A 19,499-nucleotide genomic window follows, 5' to 3' on the forward strand; every position below is an offset into this window, starting at 1 on the left:
TAACTATTATGTCTCTATACCCTGTAAACAGTCATTTCAGCAAAACAATTTTTTTCCTTTACAACTCCTTTAAGTAGAATGATGATCAGTCTCTTAGCACGGCCAGAGCAGAAATGTAAAATATTATCAGGTGGTGAAGATAAACCATAATTGTCATGCCATTACTACAAACAATATCATTCTTTACTAACATCTGATTACTGGCAGATCGATATTCTTTGATGAGTTTTTTTTCACAAATGCTCTCCATGGCACATCCATGCAACAATTCGTCTCTAGAAAAGGATCCTGTTCAAAGAAAATGGTGGAATAAGTGTTAAAAAAAATAAAATTTAAACATTTATGTTAAAAAAAAAAGAAATATATACAGTAACTCACAAAAGTGAGTACGCCCCTCACATTTTTGTAAATATTTTATTCTATCTTTTCATGTGACAACACAAAATAAATGACACTTTGCTACAATGTAAAGTAGTGAGCGTGCAGCTTGTATAACAGTGTAAATTTCCTGTTCCCTCAAAATAACTCAACACACAGCCATTAATGTCTAAACCACTGGCAACAAAAGTGAGTACACCTCGAAGTGAAAATGTCCTAATTGGGCCCAATTAGCCATTTTCCCTTCCCGGTGTCATGTGACTCAATAGTGTTACAAGATCTCAGGTGTGATTGGGGAGCAGGTGTGTTACATTTGATGTTATCGCTCTCACTCTCTCATACTGGTCACTAGAAGTTCAACATGGCTCCTCATGGCAAAGAACTCTCTGAGGATCTGAAAAAAATAATTGTTGCTCTACATAAAGATGGCCGAGGCTATGAGATTATTTCCAAGACCCTAAAACTGAGCTGCAGCACAGTGGTCAAGACCATACAGCGGTTTAACAGGACAGGTTCCACTCAGAACAGGCCTTGCCATGGTCGACCAAAGAAGTTGAGTGCACGTGCTCAGCGTCATATCCAGAGGTTGTCTTTGGGAAATAGACGTATGAGTGCTGCCAGCATTGCTGCGGAGGTTGAAGGGGTGGGGGGTCAGCCAGTCAGTGCTCAGACCATACCTATGACTAAGCACTGTTTAGAGTGTGAAACGCATCAACTTTTTTATCCTGTACCTTGCTGTGGTTTGTGCTTTTGTTATTTTGCATAATAAAGGTGTTTTTATTGGAGTGCACCTGTCCAGACCTTCCCTCTTCTAATTGCTCAGACCATACGCCGCAAACTGCATCAAATTGGTCTGCATGTCTGTTGTCCCAGAAGGAAGTCTCTTCTAAAGATGATGCACAAGAAAGCCCACAAACAGTTTTCTGAAGACAAGCAGACTAAGGACATAACAAGACCACAGTAACCATGTCCTGTGGTCTGATGAGACCAAGATAAACTTATTTGGTTCAGATGGTGTGACGTGTGTGGTGACAACCAGGTGAGGAGTACAAAGACAAGTGTGTCTTGCCTACAGTCAAGCATGGTGGTGGGAGTGTCATGGTCTGGGGCTGCACGAGTTCTGCCCGCACTGGGGGGCTACAGTTTATTGAGGGAACCATGAATGCCAACATGTACTGTGACATGCTGAAGCAGAGCATGATCCCCTCCCTTTAGAGACTGGGCCGCAGGGCAGAATTCCAACATGATAACGACCCCAAACACACCTCCAAGATGACCACTGCCCTGCTAAAGAAACTGAGAGTAAAGGTGATGGACTGGCCAAGCATGTCTCCAGTAGTGATGGGCGAACTGTTTGGCCCGAGTATAAGTTCGGGCTGAACTTTGGCTGTTTGGCGAACAACGAACATTTTGCGGTGTTCACGGCAAATTCAAAAGCCGCGGAAACCTGTTAAATTCTATGGGAAACTAACATGAAAAACCATAAGTGCTCATTTTAAAGGCTTATATGCACGGTATTGTCATAAAAAGTGTTTGGGGACCCGGTCCTGCCCCAGGGGACATGTATCAATGCAATATTTTTTTTAAAACGGCAGTTTTTTAATGAGCAGTGATTTTAATAATGCTTAAAGTAAAACAATAAAAGTGAAATATTCCTTTAAATATCGTGCCTGGGGGGTATCTATAGTATGCCTGTAAAGTGGCGCATTTTCCCTGTGTTTAGAACAGTCCCACAGCAAAATTAAATTTCTAAAGGAAAAAAAGTAATTTAAAAATGATCGCAGCTGTAATGAATTATCATTGGAAAAAAACGCCCCCCCCCCCCCATTACCAGGCCCTTTGGGTCTGGTATGAATAGTAAGGGGAACCCCGAACCAAAAAAAAAAAAAAATGCACGGGAGTCCTCCCAAAATCCATACCAGGCCCTTAATTTCTGGTATGTATATTAAGGGGAGCCCTGCACCAAAAAAAAAAAAAAATAGCATAGGGGCCACCCCCCCAAAATCCATACCAGGCCCTTATCCGAGCACGCAGGCTGCAGTAAAAGAGGGGGTACAAGAGAGCGCCCCCTCCTGAACAGTACCAGGCCACATGCCCTCAACATGGAGAGAATGCTTTGGGCTCCCCAAAGCACCTTGTCCCCATGTTGATGAGGACAAAGGCCTCATCCCCACAACCCTTGCCCGGAGGTTGTGGGGGTCTGCAGCCAAGGGGACCTCCAGATCTCGCCCCCCCCCTATGTGAATTGGTAACGAATAGATTGTACCCCTACCATTTCACAAAAAAATTACAAAAATAGTAAAAAAGACAGGAGACACTTTGGGACAAGTCCTTTATAATAAAATAAAAAATTAAAATGTATTAAAATACATCTAACAAACAATCACATGTGCAAAGTGTGCAAAACAAGAGATCCATGAAAAAAAGCTACAATCACACATGTTGTGCCACCAAAAGATGCATTAAGGTGAAAAAAAAAACAAAAAAACATTACAACCTCTTTAAGCAAAAGACAACTGGGCAGGGCTGACACCACAAAAGACCTGTGTGTTGAAATCCTAGATCAGGAAATAGGAGGGCATTTTCCGGTGCATACAGGGTCTTTAAAGTGATAAAACATTGAGGAATATATTAAATTTTTTTATTTTATTTTGCTTTGATATACTCTTTAAGCCCTTTTCCAAATGTGATGGCTTCCCTATGTCCTCTGTCCAAAGATTTATTAAAATCAGACTCACCTACCTTCAGTTATTAAGGATGTAAAGTTAACGCAATGAGTTTCATCACCGGTGCACTGGACAACATCCAACTCTGGATAGTCCTTTTGTAAGGAGGAGTAAATAGGACACATTTTCCCATTAGGTTTTTTCCTCTTCAAAGACCCTGGTGGACAATAGAATTATTACACCATATGACTCTTTATCTATTCACTTAAAGGGACACTAAAGGTAAAGTACATGTTGTTTCCCCTTAATGCATCCTATCCATTAAGGTAAAGAAACATACGACAATACCGGCCCCCCCCCAGCCCCCCCCCGTTTTACTTACCTGAGCCTGTTCACCTGCGGTGATCGCCCCCGACGTCCTCTTCGCCGCTCAGCCTGGTCGTTGATTGGTTAGAGTGAATGGATTGAAAGCAGCACAGCCATTGGCTCGCGCTGCTGTCAATCACATCCAATGACGCGACATGTACGCGCCCAAGTGATACAGTGAGCCGCTATAGCCGTCCGGCTGTATCACGGGAGCGCGCCCACAAGAACTTACCACCATGCAAGCTCGCTCGAATGAAAGTGGAAAGTTCTTGTGGGCAGGACCAGAGACAGCCACCGAGGGACCGCAGAAGACGTGGATCGGGGGCCACTCTGTGCAAAATGAGCTGCACAGTGGAGGTAAGTACAACATGTTTGTTATTTAAAAAAAAAAAAAAATTCTCCTTACAAGTCCTTTAAGGAAATTGGAAAAATAATGCTGGACACTTAGGTTATCCCAGTGGTATTGCTATCTTAACCCCCTACTGACTATATATGTCGGCAGAATGGCACAGCTGGGCACAGGCATTACCAGGTACGTCGCCTTTAAGAGCCCAGCCGTGGGTCGCGGGCGCGCACACGTGACCCGGTCCGAAGCTCCATGACCGCGCCCGCAGGACCCGATCGCCACCGGTGTCCCGTGATCGGTCACAGGAGCTGAAGAACGGGGAGAGGTGAGTGTAAACACACCTTCCCCGTTCTTTACTGTGGCAATGTCAGTGATCGTCTGTTCCCTGATATAGGGAAAGACGATCCCTGACGTCACACGTCCAGCGGATCTCCATAGTCTCCTTGGCTTGTAGTGTAACAAAAATTGAAATTGAAGCACCACACCACTTGTACGCAGGTGCAGTCTACGTTCTCTACTGCAGGTGGCACTCGACCGCAGCAGCATTGCAGGGGAGAGGAAGTTGAGAGGAACATGTTTCCTCTTTGGTTTTTGGGGTCACTGGGGAATTTATCTGATTACATGCTGCCACCCCATGTGACTTGACTCTAGTAGCCAACTTGGGTCAGGCAGAGCCTATTCGGGGGCATGGCCTGATAGAAGTCCAGGCCGAGGTTGCCACTCTGTCTACCTCTACAGGATTTTGTGGATGTGCGGCATTAGGGATCACCCGTTTTCTTTCTTGAGCCATTGTAGGAGCCAGGACGGGCTCCATCCCCAGCCAACACTGCCAGCAGTAGATGCGGAGGAACTCACACCCCACATTAACCGAGCCTGAGTGGTACATGCAGAGATCATGGCTCACAGAGCCTATTTTAAAGCCCTGGCTTCCAGGCTTGGTGCTCATTTCACATGTGGGTAGTGTAGGGATAGGTCACCTGTTTGACAGCGACAGTGATTAGCGGCAGGGAGAGGTTTCTGATGAGTAGGAAAAGGATAGGGACATGCCTTGCTACCTGAAGCCCTCCCGATTTTTGTACCAGCCAGGCTGCATTCCGCCCCTCAAGACGCCCCTCAAGACAGATGCTGATAGCACATCTGAGACATGCTCTGCTACACATTACTGTTATACGCCATAAGTGTTCCTGGTCAGTTACCAGGTCTGTTGTAAATGACTGAATTCTGCATTAATACAACCAGGGTCTGTGTAATCACTGCTGCTGCACCACGCTGCACCTCCCCACACACTGCTAAGAGGTCCAGATACAACATTATTCCAATAAAAGTCTGGAGGATAACTCAAAAAGTATCCAACGTGATTTGGTGGTCTAAGGACTCCACCTTCATCCAGGTTACTTCCAAACAAACTGCAGACAAGGCCTGTCCTTACAATCACCCTGGAAAACAATAGCGTTAAAGGTCCAGTTCACTTCTAGTCCATTCTGTTTGTTGTCAATTATGTCCTGATGAAGGGGGCAGTTGTGAACCCCCAAAATGCTTTTGCCAATTTTTGGATTGTCTGCCTGAATTTTATTGGAATAAAGTTGTATCTGGACCTCTTAGTAATTGTGTAGCACTTCAATTTCCATATTAACAGATCCAATCAGTACATCAGGACAGAGGGTATGTCTGATTATGGGTGCACTGGGCAATGAGGACGTCAGGCTATCACGTGACCAGGTACCTCCGCCGATGTACGTTTTGTTGGTTTACCTCAGGGGGCCCCTGAAGACGTAAAACAACAAAATGTACGTTGGTGGCGGTACCTGGTCACGTGATAGCCTGACGTCCTCTCCGACACTGTAGGAGCTGGCAGTACCCAGCGGAACGCACGCCAAACCACAAAGGTGGGAGTAAAGTGAAACCGCCAGTATCGGTGATATATCTGCAGCCCCAGTGCCGGGAGGCACTTTTTAATGTAAGAGGCCACTTGGCAGCTTTTTCTTATACTTTTAAATAAAAAACAGTATTATGCTATGGGCTTTTTATATATCCTGGGATGCTGAGAGTGAGGTATTTGAGAGCATTCCTGTCAATCCAGCATGTGTGCAGGCACAATCCTGCTAAAGCCATATCTGACTCTCTTTTTCAATAAAGAAGTCAGATATTTCTGGTAAGCGCATTCATATGTTTGAGCACTTTTGGGTGACAGAAGATATTAATGTTTGGTGGCGGAAAGATATCACCTTAAGCAAGAATACAGTTGATAAGAAGATTTTGATATCAGATTCACTGTAACGCACAAATTGGGACTATTTACAAGAGACAATATTAAGCACTGCACTTGTGTTGATGCACTATTGTTATATATATTTTTATTATTTTTGATCGTTGATGATTTCAATTACCTACATTTATATATATATTTTTTTACAATTGCAATTACATTCCTAATAGCTAACATGGTTCAGCAGTGCAGGGTAAAGGGGTCAGCAGGGCATAGGACAGTGCTCATCTGGGTGGAGGATGGAGTCAGCAGGGCAGAGAAATGGAGTAAGTAGGGTAGTGTGCAGGGGCTGGAAGGCAGACAACTGGGGTCAGCCGGGCAGAGTACATGGGTCAGTGGGGCAGTGTATAGGGGTCAATGGGTCAGTGTACAAGGGTCAGCCAGGCAAAAGTCTAAAGTCAGCAGGGCAGTGTACAGGGGTCAGCGAGGCAAAGGTCTGAAGCCAGCAGGGCAGTGTAAAGGGGTCAGTGGGGTAGTAATAGACCGGATTTACAATATCTTGCTGGAATAATCACTTATTATTTATAGTCAGAAATAGATTTCTTTACCTTTTTGATTAGACTTTAAACATTAAGAGAAGATTGTATTTGTTAAAACATTAAAAGAGGGCCATCTGGGGAAGAAAGAGGGGCAGAGGGAGTAAGCCCCAGAAGAGGGACAATGTAATGAGGACATTTTGGAACTAAGCTACTGTTTTAATCATAGACGATAAAATGATGTAAAGAAATTATCTCTTACATGAAGCTTCTGGGGGGTTACACATGTCTGTTTCGCAGCAAGATGTTTTTATGGTTAATGTTTTGCCTCGACCAGTTAGGGTGCCATCTATATTACATTCATCGGAATTTCCACATCTTCTGATCGTTTGCATTGTTAGTTTCCGGCTTGGATCTGAAGAATGAAAAACAAGACCATGGAATTCCCAGTTTTAAGACTAACCTTTGATAAGCAATCGAGTGACAGGATGACCTCCATCCTCACGCATGGGTCCTGCATTGGATCAGGTGGGTTGGTGCATAACTCTCATCATGGAGAGCAATACCCTGCCCAAGGGTCAACCTCACACTAACTAACCCTCCCTGTAACCCTAACAATTACCCTTCTTGTAACCCTCAATGCAATACAAACAAATGGCCACAACCAAACAACCAAATTATCATTTCTGACAGTATGGGCTAAAAATAGGGGTTTAGTTTGCACATTTGAAAATACATGCATAAGCTGCAAAGCCCCTTTAAGGCACCCCAGTATTCTGTAGTCCTAACTCTAAATTTTAAGAGCCTCCACAGTGGAAGCACATGCATTATAATGGATAGGCAGAGAGCAGATGAGCCTGGTGGGAGCCCACCCTTCCTTAAAGTGGATGTTCACCCTAAAACAATTATATAACATTACATCCAGCATACTACCGACATGTACAGTATGCTGGTATTTTCTTTTTTTTCGCCGTACATACCGTTACATTGTTATTTTCCCCCTGGCTTCCGGGTTCTGATTCCCGTGGGACTGGGTGTTCCTATTCAGAGGTTAGATGATTGACGTCTCGTGAAAAACTTCCCATAAGGCACGTCACCAGTTTTCCGTAAATAGCCGACCTGCGAGTCGGCTCTATACGGCGCTATAAGGCGCCTGCGCCCGCTGTGTAGAGCTGACTGCGCAGGCGCCATATAGAGCCGACTCGCAGGTCGGCTATTTACGGAAAACTGGTGACGCGCTTATGGGAGGCTAAGCCGGGTATCGGTTTAGGCAGATCGCAAAGTCTGGACCGTCTCTTTAACCTCAGCAGATAGCGGACTTCAGCTAGCTGTCTGCTAAAAATGGGTCACAGTAGGAGTACAGAATGAACTGCACTCCTGTGATCCACAGGAGAAGTACAGCTTTGGCTGTACCTCTCCTTTAATTCCTCCAGAGATAAGGGTATTATTTCTACCCTATATAGTTTTATTAAAGGAATATTAAAGGGATACATTCCATAGATAAATCCTCCTTGGTGGTTCATTGAGATGCTATTGATGCACAAAAGCACTCAATCAATAGATATTAAAGAAATGGTGGTGAAATGACATACAAGATGGTACCTTATCCCTGGGGTGGGTGACACATGCTTTAGGGGCTGCACAGATCAAGGTACTTTTCTCAAAACATTTTAGAGCTTTAAGGCCCTTTGGCCCATCTGCCAAAAGCAGCCATCAAGGTGTCCCAAATTAGAGGCTTAAAACGCCCCTTGAGTCCCCATGTGTCTCTTTTTTACTACAATCCCATAGGTGTCAAACCCTGATCTGAGACTTACGCATACTCTTTTTATTGACAATCATTGGGCAGGTCTTTAACCCTCAATTGGTGCTCTTCCTCGGCTTCCTGGTCCCAAGTTAAGCCTCGTACACACGACCGAGTTTCTCGGCAAATACCAGCAAGAAACTTGCTGGGATTTTTTTTTTGCCAAGGAAACCGGTCGTGTGTACATTTTTCGACGAGGAAACTGTCGAGGATCCCGTCGAGCCAAAAAGAGAGCAAGTTCTCTATTTCCTCGACGGGAATGGAGAAACTTGCCTTGTCGAGTTCCTCGACAGCCTAACAAGGAACTCGACGAGGAAAACGATGTGTTTCGCCCGTCGAGTTCCTCGGTCGTGTGTACGAGGCTTAACACAAAGATGGAAGCCATTAAGCTGATAAAGAGAATTCATCACACTATATTTGATACCATGCATATATTTGAGCGTAAATGGGAAAACTGGAATTCTAATGCCGCGTACACACGGTCGGAAATTCCGACAAGAAAAGTCTGATGTGAAATTCCAACCGTGTGTAGGCTTCATCGGAATTTTTCTGTCGGAATTTCCGCTAAGAAAAATTTGAGAGCTAGTTCTCAAATTTTCCAACAAGAAAAGTTCTTGGAGGAAAATCCGATTGTCTGTATGCAATTCCGACGCACCAAAAACCATGCATGCTCGGAATCAAGCTGACGCATGCTCGGAAGCATTAAACTTAATTTTGCTCGGCTCGTCGTAGTGTTGTACTTCACCACGTTCTTGACAGTCGGAATTTGGTGTGACCCAAGATTCCGTCGGAAAAAAAATCCACGGTTTTCTTGTCGGATTTTCAGATCGGGTGTATTCCATAATTCCAAAACTTGCTTCACACAAATTTTAGTTCATATATTGTTTGGCTTACTTGGCAAATTTTCAAGGTGTATTTACATAGTTAGGTTGAAAAACGACAGAAGTCCATCTAATTCAACCTAGCAATATGTTATATCCTTCATCAGAATGTAAACCATTTGAGATCAGGTATTCTGCTCTCAAAATTTTCAAAAATGTAGAATGTCCATTCATCTCCAGAAACAATCTTGAGTAGCTTACCTTCTGTCATCCTTCTCAGTTCTGAAAGGCACACATCATTATCTGGTTGACACAAAACCTGATACTTGGCACAAAAAGAAGATTGAGCATCTTGGCACTCATGGCACCACAAGAAGCTTCCTGCAATGTCAAAAATAAAATATTTTCCCATGCAAAATCTTATTAAAAAATACTTGGTGCAGAATGATTTCTCTTTCTATAACTTTGTTTAAAGAACAATTCAAATGACTCCCACTGTGCTGGCGATGCACTAAAGAAACTGGCTCACTCCTTCACATATGTCCAGATACAGTTTACGACCTTTCTGGATAGAGGTATATCTCCTCTTTTTTAACATCACAACCTACTCACCAGAAGACCCATGCCCAATACCCAGTGAAGGTAAAAGGTCATGTAGAGCCCAGGGCGAACATGCCAAAATCGTGCCCCCCAAGATGTATGACTATGTGTCAACAAAAATCCCCCCCCCCTAAAAAAAATCAAGCACTAACCTGCATGTTCCCCCTAAACATAAAGCTCCCCTTCCTCCCAGTACAAATCCACCCCCTTCTGAATTCCCCCCTCCTTGCACACATCTTTGCCCCCCCATCCCTTCCAGCTCAAATCCCCCTTCACCCATCCCCCCCAAATCACTGCTCCTATCACACCTCCACAAATTTCCTCTTCTGGAACAATTCTTACCCCCTGACCCCCCTCCCCAATCTCCTCATGGTGCCCCCCCAACTCATATAATAACACACTGCCCAGGGCAGCCACCCCTCCTGCCCACCCCTTATCCCAGCCCTGGCAATACCTCCTACATAACACGTCTCTACCTCAAGCGCAATACTGGAGGTGTCTACTTCTCCATCTAATCAACGTGGTAAAAATGTGCATTCCTATATACTGGAAGGAAACCCCCCCTAACCATTGCTGAATGGATTTATTGTGTTAAGAAAATAGCAGAGATGGAGGACCCTCGTTCATTAGGCCAGAGAGACCCCATCTAAATTTGACAAAATTTGGGCTTGTTGGATAAAATTTGTGGACTCTGTGGAATCCTCCCAGCTACTCATTTATAACAACCCCAACAATTAAAAGGCTTCCTTGCTGTTTCCTAGGTCTTAATACTGCCAGTCAACGCTGTATCCTGGCCTAGGCCAACAAGTCCTAGGGCAGCACTTTGCATGTGGGCAGCACAGAAAGAATCCCAGACGGCTTGTGCTACACTGTTAGTGTAGCGCCAGTCTTTTGGGGTGGACTGGGCTGAGAGGCAAATTAGTCTAGCGCCCCCCATAAAGCGTCCGCACTGCTTCCGGTATGCAGGCCACCGCATTCCGCAACTGGGGGGGGGGGGGGCGCCACTTCTAATTTTGACTTTTATATCATCCCCGACCACAAACCTTCCTAACTGTGCTACTCTATATGTTTCTGCTGCATCATTGGCATGGTTCTATCTTTTTAGTCCTCGACATAAAATTATCAGAAATTTGTGCTTAACACAAAAAGACTGATGGGAAGGGTATTTGTGTTGAGAAGGGTAATTTGGGGGGGAAGTACAGGATAAGAATTGTTCTAGGAGAAAAAATTTGGGGAGGTGTACTAGGAGTGGGGATTTGGGGGGATTTGTGTTGAATAGGGGGATGGGAGAAGAGGATTTGTGGGGGGTATTCGTGATAGTAGGGATGATTGGTGGGGAATTGTGCTAAGAGGGGTAATCTGTGTGTGTGTGGGGAGGGGGGGGGTGTTGTGCTAGGATGGGGGATCGGTGGAGGGGAATTTGTGCTGGAAGGGGGATTTAGAGGGGTGGGATTTATGCTTGGAGGTGGAAGATTTTATTGGGGAGGGGGGGATTTGAGCTCTGGAATATGTGAAGAGAGGATTTGAGCCAGGTGCTTAGGGGGTTAACATGCAGATTAGGGGCAAGGGGGTTTTCGCTTACACATAATTCTCATACATATTGGGGGTCGGAATTTGTCATGTTTGTCCTGGGCTCTAGATGACCTTGTCTCGACACTGCACAGGGGCAAAGTGATGGTAGAACAGAAAAGGGACCTTCCAAAACTGTTGCTACAAGGTTAGAAGAGCACAATTATCTAAAATGTATTCGTGTGCTGGAGCATTTCCAGTACCTTAGACTGGAAACACCTGAACTCAATAATTTGGAGGTGTATCCAGATCGTTTTGGCCATATAGGTAAGTGAAATGCCCAAGTGCCCACAAAACATCAGCTATGGCCCTATTTTGTCTTTTGTTGGCTAACTCAATATAATTTGGAGTGAAAAGTCAACGAAAATGTAAATGTATCACCTTTTGGATTTTTCTTTTCTTTTTTTTCAAAACTTTTAAGTTTACTCAGTTTATATATACTATATGTACACTATATGTATATTTACTCATGGGTAGGGATGAGCTTCGTATGTTCGATCGTTCGTCGAAAAACAAACAAAACGGGTCGTTCGCGCCAAATTTGAGTTACGTTTCACAGACCATAATTCACTGCGGCATCGCTGGCTGATGATTGGCCAAGCATGCACTATGACCCGCATGCTTGGCAAATCACAGCTTGCAAAAAACGGAGAGCCATAATTGGCCAAAGCCAGGGTGGCTTTGGCCAATTATGGCTCAGGGGGTTTAGTACACGCCCCACACTATAAAAGGCCGCCTGCAGGTCGGCTTTGTGTAGTGTGTTGCGGTGGTTGAGAGGACAGAGAGAGTGTGATTTTTAGCAGGTAGATAGAGCAGGCAGGCTAGTCAGTTAATGGTACAGTGTGTAGAGGATATATATACATCCCAGGTGTTGTACATATATTTATACACTGTATAGTTTAGCTAGATCAGTTCTTCCTAATTTACTGGCAGGCAGGTGATTGTGCTAGCTGCAGTATTCTTACATGGTTTATTGCCTGTGTCCTCTGTAGTTTGCACCTAAAGCTACTTGGTGTGTACTGGCCGTGTGCTCTGTAGTTTTCACCTAAAGATTCAGGAGCAGTGATTTTAATGATGCTTAAATTTAAAAAAAAAATAAAAAAAATATGGAAAAAACTTTAAATATTGTACCTGCTGGGTGTCTATAGTATGCCTGTGAAAACATCTTTGAAAACCTGGGTCTTGCCCGAGGGAACATGTATCAATGAAAAAAATGTTTTAAAAACGGTCGTTTTTCATGCCTCCTGAAAAAAACAACCGTTTTTAAAACTTTTTTTCCATTGATACATGTTCCCTGGGGCAAGACCCGGGTTCTCAAAGACGTTTTCACAGGCATACTATAGACACCCAGCAGGTACAATATTTAAAGGAATTTTTCATTATTTTTTTTTATTTTTTATTTAAGCATCATTAAAATCACTGCTCCTGAAAAAAACTGTTTTTTAAAACTTTTCTTCCATTGATACATGTTCCCTGGGGCAAGACCCGGGTTCTCAAAGACGTTTTACAACAATAAATTGCATATTAGGCTTTAAAATGAGCACTTTTGAATTCGAACGTTCGAGTCCCATAGACGTCAATGGGGTTCTAAATGTTCGCGCGAAAGTTCGGTCCATTCGAAGGTTCTGGTGCAAACCGAATGGGGGGGTGTGCGGCTCATCCCTACTCATGGGGTGAAAGTCAACAAAAAATGCCTAAAACTTTTGCACAGTACTGTATATGCAATATAAATATATGTATCATTTGTCATAGCCAGCATCTGCAGCTTTACCTATTATGTAAGACAACACAATACAATAGTTTACACTCACCCACAGGCAGCTGATGTTTGCTGCTGATTTCTTGTATTACAAATTTAGTAAGTAAGCTGAATGAATTCACAAATTCTCCATTGTTCTTGAAAATGTTCTGTGTTGCACAACCATATGAATATACTTTATAAGCTGAAAAATAGAAAAAAATCGGAATGTGTGTATGTGATATATACATATACACCTCAATGTTCTTGCTCCAGTCCAGTTTATTATCTGTGTGTACCCCCTAGATACATGTTACTCTCTACTACCTCCACATCCACTTAATCAGAGATTGGGGTCCCTGGTTGCGTCCTCTTTCTGCAATCCACAACCAGCTCCTTTGTCTTTGTCACATTTCGATACAAATGGTTAGCTTCACACCATGAGACAAAGTTCTCCACCACAGTCCTATACTCAATTTCTTCCCCATCCCAGATAAATCTCACTACCGCAGAGTCATCAGGAAACTTCTGAAGATGGAAAGACTCTGTCTAGTAGCTGAAATCAGTGGTGTAGTAGACAGTAAAAAGAAAGGGAGAGCGAACCACCACGTTCGTACAGTAGTACATTTGTAAATTCGTACATCCGTACATTCGTAGATTCAAAAATTTGTACGTTCGTACATCCGCACATTTGTAGATTTATAAATTTGTACGTTCGTACAGTAGTACATTCATAAATTTGTACATCCGTACATTCGTAGATTCATAAATTTGAACGTTTGTACATCCGTACATTTGTAAATCCGTACATCCGTAAATTTGTAAATTCGTACATTCGTAAATTCATAAATTTGTACGGTCGTACATTCGTAAAGTCATAAATTTGTACGTTCATACATCCATACATTCGTAAATTCGTACATCCATACATTCGTAAATTCATAAATTTGCACGTTCATACATTAGTAAATTCGTAAATTTGTAAATTTGTAAATTCGGAAATTAAAAAATTCAGAAATATGAAATAAAAGTTAACGAATAATAACTTAACTATTACTAACTATTAAATTATAGTTTTTGGTTTCTCCTGTTAAAAAAATTATAGTTATTGGAATTTTCTTTCAAATTTGGCTGTTAGTGAATGTAATGAATACAAATGTATCTGAAGTTACGAATTATCCGAAACAACGAATGCCGTACGTAAACGAATGGAACGTAATGAATTAATAATAATAAATAACAATAATAGCAATAAAAAAAAATTTTGGTCGGAAATTTGGAAATTCAAAAATCAGAAAATTAATAAAACCCCACAATTTGAAAATCTGAAATAATAACTAACTAATAATAACTTAACTATTACTAACTATTAAATTATAGGTATTGGAATTTCCTTTCAAATTTGGCTGCTAGTCAACGTAATGAATACAAATTTATCCAAAGTTACTAATTATCCATAATAACGAATTCGGTATCTAAACGAATGGAACGTAATGAATTAATAATAATAATAATAAATAACAATAATAAACGTATTATTATTATTTATTATTTATTTGTTACGTTCCATTTGTTTATATGTGGCTTTTGGGTTTTTGGATTTTCGAATTTCCAAATCTCGAAATTTTCTAATTTACGAATGTACGAATTTACCAATGTACGAATGTATGAATTTACCAATGTACGAATGTATGAATTTACCAATGTACGAATGTATGAATTTAGCAATGTACGAATGGTGATCACGACGAATGACCCGAAAAAAAGAAATAAAAAAAAAGGATTGAAATGAAAACAAACACATTTTTTTGGCAGTGCACATGTCTATTGCTGATCACCCTATCTGACACAGGTAGTTTAAAATCCATGACACAAGATAAACATACATAACTCATTCTCATCTTCTCTCTCTTTTTTCCATTTACATAACCCCCTTATCTCCTCCCCCTCCTCATCTCCATAACGACTCCCCCTCCTTCTTATTAACTCACAAGTTTTTTTGGGCAAAATCTACATTTTTTTTGCACTTATGAAACAGATATAACAAAACACTTTCAGCGGTATATTTAGCAGGCCACAAGGTTTTGGGGTTGTTGTGGTTTACACAGCCTTTAAACCTGCTCCACCCTACCCAAATCTGAAGCCTTGTACACACGACCGAGAAACTCGACGGGCGAAACACATAGTTTTGCTCGTCGAGTTCCTTGTTAGGCTGTCGAGAATCTCAGCGAGCCAAATTTCTCCATTCCCGTAGAGGAAAAAGAAGACATGCTCTCTTTTTGGCTCGACGAGATCCTCGACAGTTTCCTCATCGAAAAGTGTACACACGACTGGTTTCCTCGGCAAAAAAAAAATACCAGCAAGTTTCTTGCTGGTTTTTGCCGAGAAACTCGGTCGTGTGTACGAGGCCTAAGAAAAAAAGTTTGGCTGGAGTAAGACTTCAACTATTGAATTTGAAATAAACAAAACACCATACAGAACCAAACTTAAAAAAAAAAAAAGACTTTGGAACAAAACTGCATGAGTTCTAAAAGACCAAGCTTGACGAACATGTTTATTTTTATGGCTGTTTAGCAACGCATTTTCTTGACCAGGGTAGATAAGATGTACATCCCATAGCTTGACTGCCACCATATTTACTTACTCCAACCTTAAACCCCCACTTAACCTTACCTATAATAACAAGACCACACTTGAGATGGAGTAAAACTGGCCAACGGCAACCTTCTTTATTCATAAATATTAAATATATATATAACATATTTTAACCATATTTTAACCATAACAAAAACTCAGATATCAGATGCTCCCCCCGGTGGTCTTTGACGGCACTTCCCAACATAATAATTTTCACTTCTTCACTGAGGGCCTTTTACCGTACTAGGCCTCCAGTCGAAATAACACCAGCTTTGAGACAACCTGTTACCCGCAGTGCCACCATTACCATCTTCAGCTAACCCTTGTTAACTGCACACACCAGGGGGACCATACCACGGATGAGTCCCCCACACTTCCACCTCATAGGATAGTTACCACCATCAAAGACCACCACCGCCAACCGTCCGCTGCCATGACGTGTACTGTAACAACACCTGAAAGAAAGAAAAGTTTTACGAAACCCAGGGAGGGCGGGCAAGAAACCTCTCCTCTAACTGATTCCCCTGCTGTGTTTACCGGGTCACCCCGCCTGTCCCTTAAATAAACAAAACCCCTCCTCTCCACAACTTTTCCTCCAATCCCTTAATACCCACAACTTTCCAAACTAACTTCCCTAACCACTGCTGTCCCTTATCACTCCTGTCATGCTGGCCCTCTGCTATCTCCTTTCCAATCCACTCGCTCCAGGCCTCTCTTAATTTGAAATGTGTTGGTTTGTGACAGGTTTACTAACATGGAATGTTGCCAGCTGGGTTTATTTACCTCTATACATGGTTGAAGTTTGGAAGACACAATGAGTTTCTTCACCTGTACAGGCCATGGCTCTCTCCGGGACGCAGGGATCTTGCTTTTCCACATGGCAGGCGGGACAAGTGACCCCATTTTTTATCAGTGACCTCTCCTGTACTACAAAAGTCCATGAGACAAAGTCATTAATATGTACAGACCATGCAAATTTACAGGCGTAAATACTTATGAGAATAGTAAGTACAGTGGAACCTTGGATTACGAGCATAATTCGTTCCAGGAGAATGCCTGTAATCCAAAGCACTTGCATATCAAAGCGAGTTTCCACATAAAAGTCAATGGAAACAAAGATAATTTGTTCCGCATTGACTTCTACGGCATGCAATACCGCATGTGGCCAGAGTTGGGGGGTGCCGGAGAGCCTCAGAAATTTGTCCTAGTAAGTATTGTCTTGTGATGGGAATTACACAATTATCATCAAAACAGAGATCACCTGTTCTGATAAGCATAGATGTCCCCTTATTTTTAAGATTTCCCCTCCCTTCTTGCTGTGTCTGACAAGGGAAATAAGGGAAAATTGCCCTAATGGGGCACAACATTTTTTTTTTCTAAAGCAAACAAAAAAAATATTTTGGATATACCTAATTAAAGTCTTGTATATATTATTTAAAATAAAGTCTGGACCTGGCTTTGCCGTAGCTAAATACAGTGTAATTCTTCATGGCATCCCCATGCATTGGAAAACGCAGTGCCTTTTCATGTGCAGTTAACCACATGGTGCCGTAGCACCATGCAGTTCCATGTGGTTGCCCTGTAAGTGCGTTTTGGAAAAAGGGTTGGGTGGGGAATGTAAAAAACTACAGCTCCTCCATTTTAAGAAGACATGCACCATTTTAGAATATAGATATTTCTTATCTTTACATTTTTTCTCTTTTACATTTTATCTTATGTCCTGCGGTTAGGCCGAAGTCTTAGAATATATTTCCTGTTCTAATTGTAACGTGTGTAACAGGAACATGCATTATCAGGCTGGAAACAGGTGTTTTGCTAAAGATGTCTTGTGTCTTTTTCCTGATAACATTTGTACGTATTATAATAGCTCCCTCTTAGCCCCCACTTTATCGTTTTTACAACTGAATAAATACTCTGTATCTGTGTTCAATAAACTAGACACTTCTTGATAACACACAGCAACTATTCATGTGTAATCATTGAATGTCCCTCAGATCTGACGGGTCACTGACAGTTATCCTGCATTACCTAAGAGTACACCTGGGTGGTTATATTACCTGTTCCTCTTTAACCTCCTGGGACCCGCGCTATAGTCAAATGACGGCTACAGCGCGGATCCCAAAATCCAACAGGACGTCAATTGACGTCCGCCCCTTTGGGCGTTCCCCGCGCGCGCTCCAGAGCGCGCAGCGGGGAAACTCTGTGTTGGCCGTGTCCCTTGGACACAGCCAATTACAGATCGCCGCGAATGGCCAATCGGAGTGGCCGTTTGCGATGCGATCTGTGCGGCCAATGAGAGATGATCGGCGTGCCCCATTCACCGAAAGACACCGTAACGCAGGATGAAGAAGAAGAAGAGGACCGCGGTGGAGGAAGAGGCAGAAGAGATACTTCCGCATAGCAACAGCCCTTTCTGGTGAGTATAATTTTTTTTTTTTTGGTAAAAAAAACATATATGGGAGGTTTGGTGTTTACAAGTTAAAAAAAAATTGCTATAAAATTACTTAGAACCCCCAAACATTATATATTTTTTCTAACACCCTAGAAAATAAAATAGGGGTCGTTGCAATACTTTTTGTCACACCGTTGTTGCTCTGAGGTCTTACAAGCCACTTTTTTTTTGGAAAAAAAAAACTTTTTTTGTTTAAAAAAAATAAGACAACAGTAAAGGTAGCCCAATTTTCTTTTATACTGTGAAAGATAATGTTACGCCGAGTAAATTGATACCCAACATGTCACGCTTCAAAGTTGCATCCGCTCATGGAATGGAGACAAACCCTTAAAAATCTCCATAGGTGACGTATAAGAAAATTCTACAGGTTGCATGTTTTTGAGTTACAGAGGAGGTCTAGGGCTAGAATTATTGCTCTCGCTCCAACAATCGTGGTGATGCCTCACATGTGTGGTTTGAACACCGTTTTCACATTTGGGTGCTGCTCGCGTATGTGTCGGGAGATTTTTTTTTATTATTTTACATCATTTTTTTTTACACTGTTTTTTGTTTGCTTTTATTCCTATTACAAGGAATGTAAACATCCCCTGTAATAGAAAAATGCACGACAGGTCCTCTTAAATATGAGATCTGGGGTCAAAAAGACCTCACATCTCATATTTAGACTAAAATGCAATATTTTTTTTTATGTAATTTAATCTTCCTCCGCTCCCCACCCAGTAGTAGTCGGGGCCTGGAGAGTAAGCGGCGACGGGCATTGAATCGCTAATTGCCGCCATTACTAGTAAAAATAAAAAATAAAATATGTCCCCGGATTTTATTTTAAAAATCTGCTCACCTTGAGTTAAAAACAAGTGAACATATTCAAAAAAATATGGGGGTTTGGTCACACTTACTGCGTCAAAGTACCCCAAAATTAGTGGGTCCTACCCTAGTAATGGAATGAAAGATCGTTCGTCTCAACCATGGGTGACAAACTCCCCTCTGTGGGAGAACTCAAGGGATTCCTCCTATGCATGGTGGCCACTAATAAGAGGTAATGAGGGGGGGGGTGCCTCCGCCCAAGGAACCAGGTCAGAGTCCATACAATATGCATACAAAATTATATGTTTGCTGTAATCTGTTTTGTACTTACCGTATTTATCGGCGTATATCGCGCACTTTCTTGCCCTGAAAATCAGGGCAAAATCGTGGGTGCATGATATACGCTGATACCCGCTTCCCGCACTGTGTTTGAACCACTGCGCTGACATATACCGAGCGCAGTACACTCGGGTATAGTCGGGCATGCTCGGCTCCTCTCGCGGTCACGTCCTGTGCGTCCTGTACGTCCTTTACGCGAGAGGAGCCGAGCCTGCCCGACTATACCCGAGTGTACTGCGC

General features: G+C 42.4%; 2 protein-coding genes across 2 annotated transcripts in view; both read right to left on the minus strand.

Annotated features, from left to right (window-relative positions):
- On the minus strand, positions 1–9,532 carry LOC120915808 (phospholipase A2 inhibitor and Ly6/PLAUR domain-containing protein-like). Its single transcript, XM_040326608.1, has 4 exons — positions 9,382–9,532; positions 6,761–6,913; positions 3,121–3,261; positions 1–288 (listed from the first exon to the last, which is right to left on the minus strand). Exons 1-4 carry the CDS (start codon positions 9,530–9,532, stop codon positions 86–88), a joined length of 648 nt encoding a protein of 215 aa, XP_040182542.1. The 3' UTR covers positions 1–85.
- Positions 9,533–13,028: 3,496 nt separating this feature from the next.
- LOC120915809 overlaps positions 13,029–19,499 on the minus strand; it is a 30,895-nt gene continuing 24,424 nt past the window's right edge. The window contains exons 5-7 of the mRNA XM_040326609.1: positions 16,448–16,591; positions 13,101–13,232; positions 13,029–13,060 (exon numbers count right to left, since the gene is read on the minus strand). Coding sequence (XP_040182543.1) covers positions 13,029–13,060; positions 13,101–13,232; positions 16,448–16,591 — 308 coding nt within the window. The remainder of the gene's footprint in view (positions 13,061–13,100; positions 13,233–16,447; positions 16,592–19,499) is intronic.

Source organism: Rana temporaria, chromosome 10 (genome assembly GCF_905171775.1).
Source record: "Rana temporaria chromosome 10, aRanTem1.1, whole genome shotgun sequence".
Classification (NCBI taxonomy): Eukaryota; Metazoa; Chordata; class Amphibia; order Anura; family Ranidae; genus Rana; species Rana temporaria.

Excerpts from the sequence above, each read along its gene's own strand:
- LOC120915808 (XM_040326608.1), bottom strand. The coding sequence starts at position 9,532 with ATGGGAAAATATTTTATTTTTGACATTGCAGGAAGCTTCTTGTGGTGC. Across the intron at positions 6,914-9,381 it reads ACTGAGAAGGATGACAGAAG|ATCCAAGCCGGAAACTAACA; the intron begins GTAAGCTACTCA and ends TTCATTCTTCAG. Across the intron at positions 289-3,120 it reads TACATCCTTAATAACTGAAG|GATCCTTTTCTAGAGACGAA; the intron begins GTAGGTGAGTCT and ends TTCTTTGAACAG.